General features: G+C 38.1%; 2 protein-coding genes across 3 annotated transcripts; one reads left to right on the forward strand and one right to left on the reverse strand.

The window, feature by feature from the left end:
• Positions 1-1,326: 1,326 nt before the first annotated feature.
• Positions 1,327-12,638, forward strand: prdx2 (peroxiredoxin 2). Its single transcript, XM_059331635.1, has 6 exons — positions 1,327-1,454; positions 2,882-3,005; positions 3,823-3,976; positions 7,578-7,700; positions 9,254-9,384; positions 12,254-12,638. The coding sequence occupies exons 2-6, from the start codon at positions 2,903-2,905 to the stop codon at positions 12,334-12,336; spliced, it is 594 nt and encodes a 197-aa protein (XP_059187618.1). The 5' UTR covers positions 1,327-1,454; positions 2,882-2,902; the 3' UTR covers positions 12,337-12,638.
• A 1,145-nt stretch (positions 12,639-13,783) lies between these two features.
• Positions 13,784-15,824, reverse strand: LOC131992162 (transcription factor JunB-like). 2 transcript variants are annotated; one of them, XM_059357748.1, is made up of 2 exons: positions 15,307-15,824; positions 13,784-15,085 (listed from the first exon to the last, which is right to left on the reverse strand). In XM_059357748.1, the coding sequence occupies exon 2, from the start codon at positions 15,045-15,047 to the stop codon at positions 14,118-14,120; it is 930 nt and encodes a 309-aa protein (XP_059213731.1). In that variant the 5' UTR covers positions 15,048-15,085; positions 15,307-15,824; the 3' UTR covers positions 13,784-14,117. The 2 variants fall into 2 exon arrangements, with proteins under 2 accessions (XP_059213731.1, XP_059213658.1); XM_059357675.1 differs by having other exon boundaries at positions 13,784-15,436.
• Between the last annotated feature and the right edge of the window lie 729 nt (positions 15,825-16,553).

Raw genomic sequence — 16,553 nt, forward strand, 5'->3', positions numbered from 1 at the left:
TGACAGGCTTGTGTGACTCTTATGTAGACACCTTCAAAATAAAGTGTTACCATATCTTGCTTAAGTCACAAAGGCATGTTCAAAAAAAATTGCCTAAGTCATTTATTTCTCTTAAGTTACATAATTTACACACAGTGTTATTAATATGCCAATAGTCATCCTTTGTTACATCCTTTTTGAGTGAAATGATCAATAAATGTCATATGTTACACTTTTGGTGACGTTTTTGTGTTTCCTGCAAAACTTGAAAAAATGAGTTAGGCAATTATTTTAACAGGGTGACGATTTGTAATAAAACTGTGTACTTTAATCATTAAGTAGTACCTGGATATATACGCTACTCCAATTTCAACGTATGTGTCATGAACATTAATGACACTTTGAAGTAACATTAATGTTATTGATACTTGTCATGTCATGTTTCTGACAGGCTTGTGTGACTCTTATGTAGACACCTTCAAAATAAAGTGTTACCATATCTTGCTTAAGTCACAAAGGCATGTTCAAAAAAAATTGCCTAAGTCATTTATTTCTCTTAAGTTACATGATTTACACAGTGTTATTACTATGCCAATAGCCATCCTTTGTTACATCCTTTTTGAGTGAAATGATCAATAAATGTCATATGTTACACTTTTGGTGACGTTTTTGTGTTTCCGGCAAAACTTGAAAAAATGAGTTAGGCGATAATTTTAACAGGGTGACGAAATGTGTTACTTGATAACTTTATTACTTGTATTAACGTTAGATTTTAATTACGTGTATTAACCGGAATATGTCTGTTAACTTTAATTTACTATACTTATGTAATATCAAACACATAACTTGGCTAACTAAGTATATTTACTTAAGGTGAGACAGTGAAGGCCACAGAAGAGTACAAATTCAGATTTCTTTAACTCTGGAGTCTTGGGCTATTTTGTCCATTTTTGAATCCTTTTCATGTCTTTTCGTCTGTTTTGTGTTTCTTTTTTGGTCATTTTGTGTCTGTTGTTGTGTCTTTTTTAGTTATTTTGTGTATTTTTTGGTCATTTTGCGTCTTCTGTGTTTTTTTTGGTCATTCTGTCTTCTCATTTTGTGTCTTTTTTTTTGTCATTTTGTGTCTTTTTTAGTCCTTCAGTCCAACATAAAATGTGATTCATCATATGTTACACTTTTGGTGACGTTTTTGTGTTTCCTGCAAAACTTGAAAAAATCAGTTAGGCAATTATTTTAACAGTGTAACGATTTGTAACAAAACTGTCTAATTTAATAATTAAGTAGTACCTGGATATATATAGGCTACTCTACTCCAATTTCAACTTTTACTTTGAAATAACTCATTTTCACTTCCGGAGGCCACAGCTGGTCCCGCCTACTTCTTGCTCTCTGCCGTCCCTCCTTTTGAGTCTCTCCTCCTGCCAGCAGCAGACCTCCGCTCTGACAACTTTCTCCTCGGCTTTACGCAAAGACAGGTGAGTTACAAATTGTTCCTTCATGTGCCTCTTTACTGTCAGACGTTTATATTCTGTCTGCACGGCTCGAAGTGAGCACTTAACTGTGTTTAGCTGAACAAAGAGAGAACAAAGAAGCCGGCTTTCTCCATGCAGCTACCGTGGAGCTATGCAGGCAGTGCGGGTCAGCTGCTCCCTCCTTCTCCTCAGTGTTTTGGGCCTGTTTCTCCTCTTTCTTTGTCCCTGTGCTGCAGCTCGCAGGAGAGAAACTGCTCCATGCAATCCTCGCTTTGTTGCTACCAGCACATTTCGCAAACGACTTTAGATTGTAAAGCTTTGACCTAGAGCGCTGAACTTTGACCAAGTAATGTCTGCTGCATGCGTTCAAGTATCCATAAACATTAAAGACGACGAGGCATTGTTAGCTTTTGTCTTTTTTTTTTGACAGCTATGATAAAAACACTCGAATCAGATTTTGTTTAATATGCAAATCTTGGTGTTGGCCACCAAACTGTAGCTATCTAACAGATTAAGCACCTCATGGCTGCTGATAAGGCCTGCTGTTTAGTGTGAAAACTTGTTTTATTCTTCATTTCTGTGAGGCTGCAAAAGTTCAAACTTGATTTAAAACATATAACATGGAGACCTCTCTTGTAAAATATGTGTACGTCCATTAAGTATCGTTTTATTAGTTTTGCTTGTCATGGTTATGTAATCCCCCTAATAGGCTATTGTTCCCTCAGGGCCTAACATGACTTGCATGTGACTTTACATGGTTTTCCAAACTGAATAAGCTTTTGGGCTGTGCACAAATGATCAATGATGTGCGAAATATCCAGATTAGAAAGCAAAGCAGCGTGGAGCCCTACTGTAAATTTACCTCTAAAAAGTTCTGGCTGTAAACTCCATAAGGCCAGTTTTACTTTGATGATGATATACCAAGTAAAACTGGAGACAAGCTCAAATATATTTAGTATCAAATGATAGAACTGGATGGAACCCTCTTGTATGTTATATTTGCAACCTTTGTTCACATTTGCAACATTTAAAATCATCTTTATTGAGTGCGATAGTGTTTTTAAAAGTAAAAAAAAGATCCAAAATCACATTTTATGTTGGACTAAAGGACTAAAAAGACACAAAACGACTAAAAAAAGACACAAAACGACTAAAAAAAGACACAAAATGACAAAAAAAAGACACAAAATGACAAAAGACACAAAACGACCCAAAAAAAGACCCAAAATGACAAAAAAATGACACAAAATGACCAAAAAACCTGTTTCGTGTGAAACAGCTTGGCTGTTTGGTTAAGTCTCTTTTTTTTTTTTTTTTTTTTTTTTTGCTTTATGTTGAGGATTTCAGAGCTCCACCCAGCTGAAGTTTACTACGACGGTTTATGAGCTTCAGGAATTTTCTGATAACTATATGTGCTATCTCTCCATCAGTCATTTCCCGCCGCCACCACCATGTCTGCTGGTAATGCTAAGATTGGCGAGACCGCCCCAGACTTCACAGCCACAGCTGTTGTTGATGGCCAGTTCAAGGACATCAAGCTGTCAGACTACAAAGGTAACTTGGTGTTGTTTCAAATAGACCATGTACAAAGTCTATCTGCAGTACCTACGCAAAAGGTAAAACTGAGAAAAACTGCTTTAATGTTTTTTTTTAACATGTTTTAACTGGCCAGCCAAATATGTAGATATACGTAATATGACACTTATTTCTACATGTATTGATGATGTAATTTTATGCTCAAAAATCATGATTTATTTGACCTTTTGACCACAAAAACATAGTTACTGCATTGCTGTAATAGGTTCTAATAGTAATGCAATGCAGTAAAAGTGTTTAACAACTCTATTCAAAGATGTGTGTATTTTAGACTTAATATTATAAAGAAATGTTAATATAATTTTATCTCACTTTTTTACTTCATCACTATCTAGATAATAATTTCCCTTTCAAATACACATTTTTTTTAAATTATTTTTATGTTTAAATTAGTATATAAATCCAAAGCAGACTGTGGTAAGTGCAATTACTGCTTGGTTTTGAGTTGGATGTTGTGGTTTTGCAACATGCAAGATCTCGCCTAGAATACATACACACAATACAAACGCTGTCGAAATAAAGTGCCATTAAAGCACTGACCCGAGGTCAGCTGAGCCACACAGTAAACACAGTTTCCCCCAGTGGCATGGAGCAAAATCACATGAAATACAAAAATTAATATGGCTCATACACTCAATTTTGACCAAAAATGGAGTTTCTGCAGCTGGGCTTTGTAGTGTTGGTAGAAGAAGTATTTAAATGAATGTTAATTTATGTTAACATTAGTTGATCAGAATCAATCACTTGTTTAATCATGTCCCTCTGTGCTCTCCAGGAAAGTATGTGGTCTTCTTCTTCTACCCCCTGGACTTCACATTCGTGTGTCCCACTGAGATCATTGCTTTCAGCGACCGGGCCGAGGAGTTCCGCAAGGTCGGCTGCGAGGTCATCGGCTGCTCCGTCGACTCTCACTTCAGTCACTTGGCATGGTGAGAATCCTGCTAACTCAAAGGAAACCCTAGCTTCAGTTTTAGACTAATCTGTGTGATAGTGTGCAGTAGGAACTCTGGTCCTGAGCCAACACTTTCGACATATCACCCACACAGCCAATATGTGAAACGGGTTATGCAGAGCTGCTTAAACAAGTTTTTTTCTATCTTTAGTAAACATGTACATTCAGCAAATTTTATGTTTTTGATTCTTAATATATCGGTCGGTTTAAAGGCTAATTGTATGAAACTTGGCCAGGGTTTGTTTTTTTATTATAATTTTTAAAAATTCCAAATTCCTCTTTTACAAGGTGTATAGAATGAGATACGCTTAACACTCACACTTACCCTTAAGGCCCGTTTTGGTCCCATTGACTCCCATTATAAACATGTTTTTGATACTGTAATCCCGGCATAATATAATGCTTTTCCCATGAATACCAAATAATCTAAGCCTCTCCCTTCAAAATAAAGGGAAAATAGGTTTTAGGTCCCATGACCCTCCTCAAACCACCAGGGGCAGCAGAACTGAATCACACAGTTTCAATGGTTCTCTTACCTTGCAAAATGCATGGCAATGAAAAAGCTGAACACCATAAAAATGTTCTTGGTGTGTTTGGATTGATATAAAGGAGTTATCAATTATTGACCCAGTCAAGGCTGTAATAACCTCACCTCAAATATTCCACTTTATACCACCTTATTTATGAAAATATTGCATATTTTTACAAGCTGCTAAAAGGTTTGATGCGGTGGAAGTGAAAACAAATATTTATGTCACATTTTTATGACACTTGAATGAGAGGGACCGTTTATGGACCTTAAGGTGTAAGGTAATTTTAAAGAGGCCGCGAGGGTTATTCTATTTTGAGGCTATTCTATTTGTCACAACAGATAAACAACGTGGGGCTCGGCTAATATCACAGTAAACATTGACTTTACAGAAAAAGCTTTGAAAACATTTACACACTAAAACACACAAGGAATGAATAGAATGTGTGTTTACTGTTTTAATCCATACTTTTGAAGTTAGTGTGCACTTGGAAGCTGTGATATGCCAGGAAATACAAATATCCAGTCAGGGGCCTGTTCTATAAAGTGAGTTTTTATAAACAAGCCAGGCTTATTTCAGTTTGGCTGCCTCATTTTTTTACTTGATGTTCTTATCTGATGCCTATGAATGTGGCAAATTGTCAAAGAAGTGATTATCTTAAAGGGGTAAAATCACATGATCTGATCAACTGAGGATGGAGGTGATTTTACCATAGGTGGCTATGAGGAGATGATTTAGGCAAAATAAATTCTCGTGCAAATGAAGTCAGGAAATACAGATAAAACAGTACATTTGACATATAATGTACACTTTGGGTTTTGAAAAGCATATATTTATAAGAGAATTTAGATTTTTTTTTTTTTTTTTTTTTAAACAATTTTGACAAAAAATGACTTAGGCAATTATTATTATTTTTTTTTGTAACTTTCTTTTTATTGACTGGAACATTTGGTAACGCTTTATAATAAGGTCCTTAATAACCATTAATTAACAAGTAATAAGGCATTGTTCTCGCTTTAGATCCGGTAGTTGCAAAAAGCATAGTTAATTTATAATAGATGAGCAATAAAGTATATTTTAATATCAATAAGCAAACAAAATAAGATTAATAAAGGCATGGCAAAGACATAATGGGTGGGTCATGGGTGTTTGTAATGCCATTATTAATACTTATATAAGCTTATAAACACACAATGTTAATAAGCATCTTGTAAGGACTTACAAGGGCCTTATTACTTGTTAATTAATGGTTATTACAAGGACCTTAATATAAAGCGTTACTGAACATTTTAACAAACATTTTGCTTACATCTGGTATACATTAATCGAACCCCTCCAATAATGTATCCTCATCTTGGATCAGATATAAAATAACTTTGTATAATAATAATTTGTGTATATCCTCCAATAAAATTGTGCAACTCAATTTATTAACAAAAATTATGATTAATCAAACAGCAATTTGTTCCAGTGTAGCAAAATTAGAGAAATAAAAATAATATTCATAAAAGAAAAAAAAAACAATAAATCAAATTAGAAATAATTATAATAAAAAAACAAAAAAACAACATAACTTTTCAACTTCTGTAGCTACGAGCCAGAGTACTTTTCCTTCTAATGATGGTCATCTCAGATAAAGTCGGACCTAATTGGTTTTATGTACACCAATTTTTCCATATTCTTTTAAATTTGTCCTCCTCCAGTCTCACTGGATTATGGCGATTATTTTAACAGTGTGATGAATTGCTACTGTTTTGCGAAGAAATTAGTTAACATCTTGTCAAATATGTTGGTAGGATGAGGGTGAAATGACTAATGAGATAAGAACATCCAGAGGTAGAAACTTCTGATGACGTTTTGGAGCTCCACCCACCCAGTTTATCAGTGTTTCTCCCGTCACTGTGCTTCTCTGCACGCTCTTGATAAGTTCAGAGGTAACGGTCTCTGAATGGGGGAAAAAAAATAGACGTGCAGAAATCAGGCTCATTAATTGCACCAGCACAATTCTAATAAAACAAATTGTTTGGAAGTTTAACTATTCTATTTAATCTGACAGACAATTTGGAAATATTGCCTCATTTAGACTGTCTTCTGATGTATTTACATCACTGTAGGTTGTAAGGAGGCATGCTTTTGTTTGCATCAATTATAAAGTGTTTAAACATTCCAACAGGTGCTTTTTATTGGCAGCGTATGTTCATTTATTTTGTCCACCCATACTCTATGGCATGGGTCTCAAACTCGTGGCCCGCGGGCCAGTTGTGGCCCTCGTGACGATATTTTGTGGCCCCCACCTTGATATGAAAGTTTAATGTGAGTTTTATATAAATGGCACTTTACCGTGTTGTGTGTGGAAGGTCCCTTTGATTACTTTTTGGGTTATTTTGTGTCTTGTACAGAACCACAGGTTAAATATTTATAATAAAAAAAACAGTTGTGCAAAAAAGAAACTGCAACTATGATAACAAGCTTCAGATACTTGATACTTTTGAGAAAGAGTATCGTATCCGGATACGTTTTAGTATCGATACTTTAAGTATTTTATTAGAATTGATACTTTTTTAAGTATCGATACTTTTGACAACTCTAATTTTTGGCCATTTTCTGTCTTTTTGTGTCTTTTTTTTGGTAATTTTGTGTATTTTTGGGCATTTTGTGTTGGAAGGTCCCTTTAATTACTTTTTGGTAATTTAATGTCTTTTTTTGTAATTTTGTGTCTTTTGTTTAATAATTGTTTCGTTTTTTTTTTTTAAATAATTGTCTTTTTTTAATAATTCTCTGTATTTTTTTTGTAATTTTGTGTCTTTTTTTGGGGAATTTTTTGTCTTTTTTTTTTTTTGTTGGTAATTTTGATACTGCCTCCGGCGGCCCCCAGGTAATTTGAGTGTGAGACCCTTGCTCTATGGACACATTTTCTTCTCTTTTTTTGAAGCATTTTGCGCTTTGTCTTTATTTGTAACATCACCTGAGTTTTATAATTTTCCATAAAATACCTAAAGATGCACTGTGTTCTCTAATTTTTGCATCTATATTTTTTTCCCCCAACAGGATCAACACACCGAGGAAGCAGGGAGGTCTGGGTAACATGAAAATCCCCCTTGTGGCAGACCTCACCAAGGAGATCTCCAGACAGTACGGTGTGCTGAAGGAGGACGGCGGCATGGCGTACAGGTCAGCAAAACTGCTTGTGTGATTGTAATATCGTCACACTGTTACCCTATTAATGACCGGCCTCATTTAGTAACCGGGTGTAAAAACAGTTTTTAGTAAATACTGACCCCAACCAGTCCTTCTTTAAGTTGTTAACATGAGCCCAAGTTTACTTAAACTTAAATCCTAACTCCAACCGCGGGGGTGATGCTACGGAGAACACCATTCAGGAAACATCATTTGACGGGTATTTGACCTGTATTTTGAACCTGTTTGGCCACACGAGTTAGTACTGTAGGTAAATATGGTTGTTTCTCCCGCTGTCCTAGTCATTCTCTGTAAAGTCGAGCCGTTTACGCACGTTCTTCTGGGCTTTTTAGTAGTTTAGACATTTTAAATCCTGCTTAAAATGAACATTCAGCTGTTCATTGTTTGTTTACATCCGAGTACTTCCAATATGGCCGACATTCAGGTAACTGGCTACAATGCGCTGTGTAAAACACTCTAAAAAGTGCCGGTCAGAGCTGCTCTGATTTTCTTTTTTTTTAATAAAAGCCTCCTTCAAATAATAGCCTGCCCCTATTATTAGCCGGGTCCCAAACTGATTTTTTTATTAATAGAAGCCCCGGCTACTATTTGAGGAAATACGGTTGTTTTTTTGCCTAAATCATCTCCCCATGACGCCGGTGGCCTATGGTAAAATCACCTCCATCCTCAGTTGATCAGATAATGTGATTTTAACCCTTTAAGATTATCACTTCTTTGACAATTTGCCACATTCATAGTCATCAGATAAGAACCCAGCAAAGAAGAGCTAGAGGGAGATTGTTTGGTTTATCAATTTATTTTGTTGACACTAATATTGGTAACACTTTATTTTGAAGGTGTCTACATAAGAGTGACATGAGCGTGTCATAAACATGACATGGGATGTGTCATGAACATTAATGACACTTTGAAGTAACATTAATGCTAATGATACTTGTCATGTCATGTTTCTGACAGGCTTGTGTCACTCTTATGTAGACACCTTCAAAATAAAGTGTTACCATATCTTGCTTAAGTCACAAAGGCATGTTCAAAAAATTCCTTAAGTCATTTTTTTCTCTTAACTTACATAATTTACACAGTGTTATTACTATGCCAATAGCCATCCTTTGTTACATCCTTTTTGAGTGAAATGATCAATAAATGTCATATGTTACACTTTTGGTGACGTTTTTGTGTTTCCTGCAAAACTTGAAAAAATGAGTTAGGCGATTATTTTAACAGGGTGACGATATGTTTTTAATAAAAGACCAGCAGCCACTGTGCAGTGGAGCAATACTAACTTTGCTGTATAATGAGTACTAAAATAATATAAGCATGTGATGAGACTAAAGAACTTAAATGCAAAAATCTATAGTCATATTGCCATTGAAATGTTACACTGAGGCTACCAGTGTACCGTTCAGCATCCTAATTTACATATTTGTGTGTAAGAATAGCTTTTCCATATGCACATCCACCTCAGTCAGTGCCTGCGTCAATGACCAGAAATGTCTGTTCTGCAATGCTATTTTTGTGCCTCTCAGGGGTCTGTTTGTGATCGACGACAAGGGCATCTTGAGGCAGATCACCATCAATGACCTGCCTGTGGGTCGCTCTGTGGATGAGACTCTGCGCCTGGTCCAGGCCTTCCAGCACACTGACAAACATGGAGAGGGTGAGTAAATACCCCTAGTCTAATGGTCTTCCTTCAGTTACAGGGTTCACACAGGTACCGGAAATCCTTTACACTTGAATTTCAACCCATTTAGGCCTAAAACGCCTGGAAAAAATGCCTGTAAAACCTCTGGGCGATTTTAAAATAAGCCCCTAAAACCTGAAGTTTTTCTGGAAATTCAACAGAAGTGTCAACACTTCCTACTAAATAAATGAAATAGATTTTTCAGCCTCTGTAGCAGATAGAAATGAAATTCAAAAAGTATTTGAGAGCTTATAGCTGTTATATCTGAGCTCCCTCCGCTATAGTCGTCTTCCGCCATGATTTCAGTTCTGGAAAAGTCCCATGATGCATTGCGACACTCCCACACGTATTCTGATGCATTTCATTGGCCAAGAGACCAAAAATAGGTGGGGAAAAAACTACAAATACTACAAAACGACGTATCCGATTTCCCGTGTTTAATGGTAGAATAACACAACAGCGCCCCAACAGGTTTTAATGGTAGAAATGTGGTAGTGCTTTCCCAGTTTAAATGGGTTAATGTGGGGCTTTTAAGGTTTGAAAGTGCTTTTTGTTTTGAATAAAGTTCTTGAATTTTTTTCTCACATGGTGCCAAGTCTACCTACTCAGGGTTGCCAGGCGTTTTAAAAGGTAGTTAATGAAATTGGCCAAAAACAAGGCCATTAAAAAGTAATAAACGTCATCTGATGAGGTATTAAATGTTCGAACCATCCGCCGCTAAGTGCCAGCAGCAGCTCTTGAGTCTGTTTATCCAAAGCCTGACACCACTTATTCCTCCGTTTTACAGACTTCACTGTTGTTCATTAATGAGCCACATTGTTGCACAGTTACACACTATTTCTGTACTATGAACATGGGCACTGTAGTTTAAAGTTTCTGCATAATTCATGTTTTTTTTATTTTTAGTAGAACATATTTATTTTAATGTTAAACACATTTTTCTCATACTGTCCGTCTGAAACACTATTTTAGCGCCTGTCTCTTTAAGACCCACTCCTGAAAAAAGGCAGCTCTGCTCTGATTGGTCAGCGCTCCTGGTTCTGCAAATTCGGTGTGCATCAACATTGCGAGCCGAGGTTCTGGAGTTTCAGCTAAACTAATTTGATAGCGACACCCCACCGCTGCTATAGTATGCCCGCTACAGAATAGGGGATTGTTTTATTTTTTTTAGCTGCCAGGACCTCAAACACTTGAGGTGTCATAACAACCGCAACCAAGCAAACACTCAGCATCACTAGAGTGTCTGAGTGAGGTTTCACCATAGACTGTATATGGGTTAGACTGCCCGTTACAGCAGATGGCTGCTAACGTTACTGGAAGAGAGCAGAGCACACGGCGCGGCCAGTCAGCCTCCACTTGTTTTCCGAGTGCTTGTATTTACTAAGCGTTATGGTAAGAACGTCAAAATAAAAGCAAACAAGTTTTTTTTATTTTGCGGTTTTATTTTGGCCTCTGAAAAGTATTTCCATCTATATGACTCAATACTTGGTTGAGGCTGTTTGATTTGAACTACTGGAAGTGGACTGAGATGCATCTGTATAACTTTTATTGATCTAGTTTACATAATAAACTGTGTTTTTAGATAATTTGTAAAGCACATCTCACTGCTAGCATTTAATTGGTTAGAAAAACATTTTTAGTAAAATCAGGGTTCGTACGGCTGCTTGAAATCCTTAAATGCTTAAATTCTAGTGTCTTTTCAAGGTTTGAAAAGTGCTTGGATTTTGGATAAGGTACTTAAAAATGCTTGAAATTCTTACTGTAATCTGACTATAGATAATCACATGTTCAATGAAAAAAAAAAAATGAATATTGAATATTGAGATTAGCAATCTGTACTTTTGGTTGTTAAAAGTGTAAAACCATCTCTGTTGGAAGGTCCTGGAAAAGCTTGAAAATGGACCTTAAAAGTCCTTAAAGTGCTTTAATTTGACCACTGAAAAAGTGTATGAACCTTGTAGCGTGAACACGACCTTGTGCCTGAACAGTTCCACGTCTTCATTATCGTTTTTTTGTTTTGTTTTTTATGTTGTTGTTACTTTGAGGGGGAAAAAAAACCACACAAAAGAATCCAGTGCCCACTAAATGCTAAATAGTATTTTTGTACCACATATTGTGTAGATAACGTATTTATAAGCTATATAGGAAATCATTGTAAATCTATCCATTGAACTCTTGCAGTACTTTTCATACAGTCTTTTTTTTATATTGCCTCAAAGAAGTAGCAATAGCAGAAGTGGGGGTAAAGGATAAAATTATACATTCTTTCATTAAAGTACAGGACAGATTTAAATATAAAATATTCAAAGTCATACACATAGTTACACACACATTATTACATGTTATATTATATACTGTACTATTATTATTATTATATACCGTCTAGTCACTATAGCATTGTTGCCATCATATCACCAGTATAATTATAATAACCATCATCTTGCCAACCTACCAACTGATCTTCTTTTTTAACTTCTTAAGTGTCCTTGTTCTATTCTGTGCTTTGTTTTCTATTTTTATTTATGCTACCTCAGTATTTTATTCTATTGTATTTTATTGTACTTGAATACCGGACTGCTGTGACAACCGAATTTCCCTTCGGGGATGAATAAAGTAATCTATCTATCTATCTATCCATCTAGTGCAAACAAAGATCAAATGTAATCTAAGCTGTATAGAACACAAAGTTTAAAAGTAAAACCTGTAAGCTGACTTTGTGAGTTTAGTTTGTGTGCATAGCCTTGCAGCATTGGTTTAGCCTTCAGGGTATTCACTCAGGGGCTTTGTCCTCAGAGAGGACATGCAAAGTTCAATGTCCGTTACTTACACCTTGTTCTCCTCACAGTGTGCCCCGCCGGCTGGAAACCAGGAAGTGACACCATCGTCCCCGACGTGGAGAAGAGCAAAGCCTTCTTCTCCAAGCAGTAAATGTGAAGATCTTCTAGCCGACTTCCTAACAATAGCACTTGCCTTCAGCTGAGGTTTCCCTGTGAAGCAGTGTCTCATGGCGTCCAATCTAAAAACCCAACCAAACCCCGAAACTTCTTAGATCAACCTTTTGTTGCAAGTCTTTCTTGTACGTCCAATGTACAATTGGTGGGGCGACCTCATAGTCTCAAGCACTGAAACTATAGTTGTTTGTTTCCTTTTTCAGAAAAAAGTATTGCTATTTTTCCTTGCTGTAACTTAATAATTTGCTACCATCTTTTATTAAAGCAGTGGAAAAAGTGTTGCTGTGTTTTGTGTCTGACTGCTGTACATATTTAGAGTGATTCCACATTTGGCCTCTAGATGGCGCCATACTCCCTTTTCTGAATCTGTTTAGTGACTTTACCACTTGGAAGTATTATTCAAACAGACATATTTGGGATTAACTCGGTGCATCAGTCCAGTTCCTGGCTCAGGATCGGAGTACGTCACAAGGATGTGTTTGTTAATGTTGGACTTATTGTGGTTTTGACTCAGAACAACAACCTGTCATTGCCAAATGGTTATGTAGATTATTGGGAAAGATTGGATTGTTTCACATGAGTTAACGCTGACTGCATGACTGTCCCAATTCCAGATAATTCTCATTGAAAAAATTGTCATCTGTATCTATCCCACTGCCCCTTTTCATTTTATCTTAAATCCTTTCCAGGGAAATTAAGTTTTTTTTTCTTCTAAGTAACATGATTTCACCCCAGTAACCACACAATCAATGCCATTATTTATATAAAACCATAGAAACCACTCTAGAGATAAAATAATCCTGATTTGTATGGCAGTTCATAACCAAATATTGACTAATTTCTGTAAAAAAAATCTTATATTGTCACCTCTACTCTATGTATTTCTGCTTTTGTTGACTTATTCTTGTAAGTTCACCCTAGCTCATAACCATCAAACAGAAAGTCTACTCTGCATGTTTTTCTGGAACCTTTTTTTTTTTTTTAAACAATTTTCCTGACCTTGTGTTCTCACGAGTTGTTTTGGGAAATTGAAAGCAGAATGGGGAAACTCCCTTCACTAGAATAAGCAACTCATTGACAAACCTTCATTTACACACACACATACACACACATTGTGGTGTGAAGGGGAGCGCGCAGCCCTTCTGACGGGCAATGTAGGAGGGAGTTCCCGGAAACCTTTTGCTTTTGTGACGTTTGCCAGCAAAATTGACCATATATGGACTGACGTATGTACGTCAATAGGGAAACAATCCTACGCTGGGACGTCTCCAACGTCAAGCAACTGCTGCCGCTGTAAACTTGTAACTGCTGACAAGAAAAAAGATCACCGACAACACTGTGGGTTTGTTAACGAGAATTACCGTAATAACCCCGAGAGGTGGCGGTTTAAAATAACTTCAATAAGAAACCACAACACATACAGCTTAGTTTCATATTTTCATTTACTTAAATATATACTGTACAAGTAAAAAACACAAGCTCATCAGGCTCAACCCGACAAACACAAATAAGTTACATAAGAATGTATCACAGATCGCATTTAAAGTAAAATGTAAACAGGCAAAGCCAAGACGACACTTTTAAAAACTTATTCAAAAATGCCCTAAGTGTTTTAGTCTTTTATGATTTCTGCTGCTTCTCTTCCAGCCGTAGAAACCATAATGGTCCAGTTCTTTTTCTTGTAGGCTACAATGTATAAAGACATTGTTCATTGTCAGTGCAGTTATTGTCCAGTGTTTTTAAAAGTGCATTGTTTCTTCAGTACGACTTCACTTTGGGCGCTAACATGAGCTGGCAGCCACTGCTCACATGTGTCATGACTTTCTGTTTGAGTTGGGCCACCTGCTCCCGCAGCACCGACGCCGTGTTTGACAGTCCGGCGTTGTCCGTTTTCAGCACTTTCACCTTGTCCTCCAGGCGAGAGATGCGCTCCAGCTTGCGCCTCCGACACTTGGAGGCTGCGAGCCGGTTCCTCAGCCTCTTGCGCTCCGCTTTCATCCGGTCCTGATTCTCCAGATCGATGGGGGACATGGGAGGAGACCCGTCGCTGCTCAGCATGTCCGGGACCGTCTGAGGTTCCTCTTTCAACCCGCCGAACCGCTGCGAGTGGATGCCCGAGTGGATGCCCGAGTGGATGCCCGCACTGGCCAAGGGGTGCTGGAAATGGTGAGTTCCGTGCGCAATGGCCTGGGGATGCTGGTACTGGTGCGGCAGGTAGCTGATGGTGGTGGAGGGGTAGCTGGCTGCAGAGGACAGGCTGGGGTTTGTGGTGCAGCTGCTCAGGGTGGTGTACTCGAGAGCTTCTTGCTGCATGGAGGAGCCGAACACCGAGGCTGGAGCCGAGCACACAACGCCGCCGGGGACGCCACATGCCACGCCACCGATGGAGACGTTTGGAGGAGCCATCTGGTTCATCTTGTGCAGATCGTCCAGCGCTTTGACAAAACCTTCAGCGAAGCCTTCCTGCTCCTCTGTGATGCCGCGGTTGTACAGGTGGTACTGGGCAGGTGTCGGTGTTGTAGTGATGACTCCGTTGCTGTTCTGGATGATCAGTCGCTCCAGTTCCGGAGAAGCGAGCTTCAGTGAGCCCACGTCCGCCGTCCCGGCTGAATAGAAATCACCGTCGGCGCGCAGGTGCTGCGACTTGAAGTTTGAGTTCCGATATGACTCGGAGAAGTTCAAGTTCATATTCTGCTTTAGCAGCTTGTAGTCTGGCAGGGCTGCGCCTGGATGGCCATAAGCAGAGAGAAACGAGTCGTCATAAAAAGGTTGTTCCATTATTGTGGACATATTTCAAAATAAGACAGTCATATACAAGAGTGCGCTGCAAAGATGCTGCTTGGACACCGAGGCTTTCGTGTCCCAATTGATTCAATCTTCAGCACAAAGACCCAAAAACAAAAGCAAAACTTCCAAAACAGTACTGTACCGAGTCGTGGATTTGTACCTTGGATTCAAAGCGGAGTCCAGTGACTAATTCAGATGTTTTGATTCCACTCGTGTGTAGGAGAGTCTTTATTCTGCTCTGAGTGTGAGCTCCGCGTCTGTTTCCTCTTTACTGACAGGCGGCCGTCGTGCTCAGCTCTACTTATATCATCCGGCTCCTAGAGCGCACCGAGCGACCCGCTGATTGGTTGTTTCCTCTGTGGTCCCCGCCTCCGGCTTGTCAGACACACTTGATGACGTTGTTGCCAGGAACAAGGACTGTAAACAAGACGAGGCCTATTCGGCGTGGGGGAAAACTCAACCCAGGTAAACACATAAAATAACTCAAGTGCGCATCCGCACTCGTTCCTATGTGTTAAAAATAAGTCAGTGTGAATGTGTCTCACAGCTCAAAGACATAAAAATAAAATAAAAGAACACAATGAGCCTTCTTCAGCTGTACTGGGACACTTTAAACACTCCAACAAGCACTTTGCCTTTCATTCTCAACATGATTCCCTTCGGTTAGGATATATAGTCTGATGCTGAGTCATGCGATCCAAACTGATATCGGACAGTCCATATTTGGGTATCCTGGCGCACCGGTTCCTCCCTGACAGGAGCGGGAAGCCAATCCCATCCTGGCGCGCGGCCAGTTCTCCGGGATGTGGGAGGCGGAGGAGGCGCACTGCTGCCCTCCTTCAGCCCGCAGGCAGGGAGAGGATGGTAGGTGGCGTAAACTCTTGGGCGTGATGTCTTCAAAAATGCATGAAGCATAATGGGTGTCTGGCAGAGGAAGACATATGCTTGGGGTATCAGGCAGAACTGGAGGCTAATCATGTGGTAAAATAAATAAAAATAATAACCAAAAATACCTAAGACTCTATCTCAAAAACTGTGCGTTTAATAAACATTGAAGCAATTAGGTATTTGTATCATTAATAACCAACAAGTAGTAGTAGCTAATAATATTTTAAGCAAGTTAATATTTTTTTAACCTAAAACATAACCTAAAACATTCATGTGATGTGATAAGATAAATAAAAATAATAACCAAAAAGACCTAACACTCTATTTTAAAAACTGTTCGTTTAATAAACATTGAAGCAATTAGGTATTTGTATCATTAGTAATTAAAAAGTAGTAGTAGCTAATATCTAATAGGAGCAAGTTAATATTTTTATTTTCTTCTTATCTAGCCTACTTCAGTGTTTTCATTGTTTTTTTTAACCTAAAACATTCATGTGATGTGATAAAATAAAATAAATA

Source organism: Centropristis striata, chromosome 1 (genome assembly GCF_030273125.1).
Source record: "Centropristis striata isolate RG_2023a ecotype Rhode Island chromosome 1, C.striata_1.0, whole genome shotgun sequence".
NCBI lineage: Eukaryota > Metazoa > Chordata > Actinopteri > Perciformes > Serranidae > Centropristis > Centropristis striata.